The sequence below is a fragment of the Crocuta crocuta genome, unplaced genomic scaffold, assembly GCF_008692635.1.
Source record: "Crocuta crocuta isolate KB4526 unplaced genomic scaffold, BGI_CrCroc_1.0 scaffold31, whole genome shotgun sequence".
NCBI lineage: Eukaryota > Metazoa > Chordata > Mammalia > Carnivora > Hyaenidae > Crocuta > Crocuta crocuta.
In genome coordinates, this window is record NW_027528362.1 from 14,471,548 (window position 1) to 14,475,705 (window position 4,158).

The following is a 4,158-nucleotide window of genomic DNA, read 5'->3' on the forward strand; positions in this document are numbered from 1 at the left end:
AAGGCGCAGGGCACCGCCTGCTGGTGATGTCCCAGAGGGACAGGGGACACTGTGCGCTGCCCGGGGGGAGGCCAGGGGCTGCAGGAGGGCCGGAGGTCAGTCCTGAGAGGGACGCAGCCGAGGGCAGGGCAGGGCTCCTGCCTGCGTCTCCAGAACGTTCCCTCAGCAGGAGTGGTAGGAAAGGGCACAGCTGACCTCGTCCTCACAGCGTCCTGGAGCTGGGACCCCTCTGCCCCGCACACCTCGCCTCTGCAGGGGAGGCTCCAGAGCACAGCCGACGGTCGAGGGGCCGGCTCTGTCCCCCGGCCTGTCCTGGGACCCCTGTGCCCCTCGGGTCCGGGTTCTGCCTCCACCCTGTGGGACGACCTGCCGTCCTGTCTGGCCGTGGTGCGCGACCCCAGCCGCTGGATGGTGCGGGCGCGTCCTGGGTGCTAAGGGTGCCGTGTCCTCAGCCACACAGGCCCCTGTCACTCTCCTGTATGCGCCGCGCATCCCTGAGCAGCTCGCGCTCCTTTGCTGACGGGAAATACGCCGGCGGGTGGGGGCGGAGGCGCCCGGCTCAGCTGCCCTGCTCCCTCCCCAGGCGGCCGCGGGCAGGACGGCAGCCCGGTCATCACCTTCCCGGACTACCCGGCCTTCAGCGACGTCCCCGACAAGGAGTTCCAGAGTGTCATGACCTACCTCACCAGCATCCCCAGGTGCGTGTCGCTGTCCCATGAGGGCCTGCTGGGGGGCCCAGCATCCCGCCGTCTGTTACATGGGCAGGGCCACGTGAGTGGCGGGGCCTTCGTGCCACGACGGGGGGCCACGGGGCAGAGGTGGCCTGAGGCCCTCGGGACCCGGCCCGACTGTTAGTCCCCCTGGCGCCCCTTGTGGCAGCAGAACGGACCCCAGGGCGGCTCCCCCCGCTGTGCTTCGGTGTTACCACGAGCAGAGCTGGGTTCCACCTTCCGGAAAGGCAGGGGGACCCCGTCTGCACCTCAGCGGCGGCGCTGGGGCATCCTCCACACCCAGGAGCCCAGAGGCGGACGCCACCCTGCTGGGGGGGCGGCCGCCGGGTGCCCACGCCAGCCCAGAGGTGGTGAGGACGTGGACCTCATGCCCTGATGAGGAGCCAGCGCCACGTGGCGTTAGGTGGGGATGGCCTGGCGGGTGACCTCGTTCCTCAGGTGACATCAAGGGCGACGGGGGGTTGGGGGGCCAGCCGCAGTGCGGGGGCCCAGCCTCCCAGGTCCCTGGACACTGTGCTCACGTGTCAGCGTTGGTAAGGACCGCTTTCCCAGTGTGTGAGATCTATTGCTCGGCGAATTCTCGGGTCCAGAGAACAGACCAGGATGGCACGTACCGTTGGCTGGTTCCTGTTGCGTGAAAACTGCCGATGGTGACGACCAGCTGGTGCTGGCAGGGATGGGGGGTTGTAGATTCTTCTGGAACCCGGCTGAGTGGAAGGGCGCCTTCTTCAGAGGTGTGGGCGCTGAGTGGTCAGGAGAAAGCTGGGGTCACGGCCTGGGTCGTGCAGCGCCTACTGTCCTTGCCTTCGGGGCACCAGGTCCTGGCGGCCGCGCGCGGCGTGGGGACAGCCAGGCCCGGAGCCCAGCAGCCTTTCTTACGGCCCCCGGCCAGCCGCGCACCCTCGAGGGGCTTCCTGGTGGCAGCAGCACCACTGGAAAGCATCTCTGTGTGTCTTCGTCGGCCTCGGGGTCAGAGACAGGACAACCTGACGGGGCACGAGTAAGGTGGCCACGCAAGGTGGCGGGACGATGCTCCCTGTGGTGAGGCACCAAGGGCGTCCCTGCAGGAGGGACGCCAGGGCACCGGGGCTTGAGGACACGGGGACCAGGACAGGACAGGACAGGTGTGGAAGTGCTCAGGGCTCCAGGGGGAGGTGCATGGGGACGGGCCAGCAGGACGGGGCAGCGACCTGAGCGTGAAGTGGCTGAACCTGCCCGTGGCTTCAGGGAAGAACAAGTTCAAGGGATTGGAAAGCAAAGGGGGGCCGCCCCGTGCAGACTCTGGTCTCCCAGGTGGGGGCCACCCTGAGTCCAGACAGGCCTTGTCTCAGCACAGGGCCAGGTCCCAGCCCCCTCGGTCTGTCTCAGAAGTCAACCAGTCAGTGTATATGTGCCTGGAAACGTCAACGCCCAACAGCCCAGGCCTGGGGCAGAGGTGAGCCCTGTCCCCAGGCCACAAGCAGGCTTGGGGTGGGGGGTGGGGGTAGCCCTCTCCAACCTTCCAGACTTGCGTGTCTCCTCCCCTGGGGTCTCTGCCCTCACTGATCCTCAGACCTGATGGCCTCAGGGCCTTTGCACTTGCTGCCCCTCGGTGGACCACCTTTTAATGCTCCAGGCCACCTACTCAGGGAGGGCCTTCATCGCCTGCACCTGAAGAAAGAAGCGAAAGCCGGCTCCTCCTCCCTCAGGACCCCTTGCCCACCAGGCTTCTTGGAACTTTCCGAAAAGAAAAAGTCATCACAGCCTGGTTTGGTCCGGGTCTGCAGGAGGAGGCGGGTCCCGGACAGGGCACGTGCTGTACAAATGCACTTCATTTGCAGATGAATGGAGTGAACGGGCCCTGGCCTGCTTGACGGGCTTGTCCTGTGATCTCTGCGGCCTCCCCTTTGATGAGGACTGCAGCCTTTCGGTCTCTCCTCCACTGTCCCCAGCAGAACGAGCCCCTTTCACACGACTGGGGTCACGTGGCTCACTCTTGAAGGCCAAGGGAAGGAGGTGCTGTTGCTCCGTGGCTCCAGGAGGCGTGGAACTGGGCGGGAGGCCGGTTTGCGCCTCTGTGTTTCTGGAGACGGGGGTGTGCCGTGGGCGCCGGCCAGCGTGGGCTTCATTCACGGTTCTCTTTCCAGACCAGGAATGGAGAGCTCTGGGGTAAGAGTGGCAGATGGGGACCTGGCGCACCCAACGCGCCCCTTTGCCCAGGAATAAAACCCCCACATAATGACGCTTAGCGCACCATGGCCTCAGAGGACAGCTGAGGGCCCCCACGGACATGAGGGGCCAGAGGAGAGGAGTCGGGTGTTCGGTGCGGGGACAGGACGCGCGGGAGTCGGAGCGTGAGGCGGGCGCCCGTGTGCCATCAGTCCTGACCCCCGGGGCTGCCGGGGGTGCCGGCTCCGAGGAGGGACTGCCGCCGTAAAGGAAGGGAAGTGTGGTCCCCTCCCCGCACGCAGCAGGTGTCTTCCTGCAGAGCTCGGGGCTCATTAAAAATGTAGGGCAGAAACTGCCTGCAGGGAAGGCCAGGCCTGTGCCCACGTCTTCAGGGCGAGGGCTGGCTGGGCGCTGAGAGGTGGCCCTGGTGTGCGGCCCGAGTGGGCCAGTCGTGCTCTCCTGTGGGTCCTCCCCTGCGTGCAGGAGGAAGCGTGCAGCCCGCAGCTCTCTGTCCTAACCCCCTGGGGTCGGAGATGGGCAGCCCCTTCCGGAAAAGAGGGAACAGCCCCACACTGGCCAGGGGCAGGATGGGATCGCAGCCTGCCTTCCACGTCCGCGCCCTCGAACGGTCGGATCCCGCGTGAAGCCTGCTTCTCTGAGATGTGGACTCAGTTTTTACACCACACTTTAGCCGCATCTTCTAGAGAAACGGGGCCGGGGCCGACCGTACTCCCCTGGGTTATGAGTGCACACAGAGGAGCCCTGGCTCGAGCCGGGACGTTGACCATTACCGGCCGCGTAGAAAACGCCGCGTCAGCACAGGCAGCCTGGGTCCGCGTGTGTCAGACGTACATACTTGGGAGCGTAGTCCGCGTGTCGGACGTACGTAACGGGAGCGTATCTGTGGTCTTGGGAGAAAACTCGGTCACTGGAACGCGGAAGGACGCTGTGGGTCGTGGGAGCAGTCAGCCGGCCCCCAGCGGTCAGGTGGTGGCTCCGCGAGCCACCCCGTGAGCTCTCGCCTAGCTTGAGGCCTGCCCCCCGGGTGGCCCTGTGACCTCCGCACGGCCGAGGAAGCCAGGCAGAGGCACCCTGGGCGGGGCACCCCATCGCATCTGCGAGAAATGTCCGTGTCCCGGACACACCTGGACCCAACAGTGAACAAAGTGAATAAAGTCGTGTTGCTTGCGTCCTCAGTAAATGAAGTGGGTTGTGCACAGGGGTGTGGATTAGAGAGAAGGAAGAAGGAGAGGGGAGGGCGGGCGGGGCCCAGGTGAGG

General features: G+C 66.0%; 1 protein-coding gene across 1 annotated transcript in view; it reads left to right on the forward strand.

The window, feature by feature from the left end:
- MCF2L (MCF.2 cell line derived transforming sequence like) overlaps positions 1-4,158 on the forward strand; it is a 102,603-nt gene that overhangs the window by 56,351 nt on the left and 42,094 nt on the right. Inside the window, exon 3 of the mRNA XM_077754012.1 lies at positions 579-698. Coding sequence (XP_077610138.1) covers positions 579-698 — 120 coding nt within the window. The remainder of the gene's footprint in view (positions 1-578; positions 699-4,158) is intronic.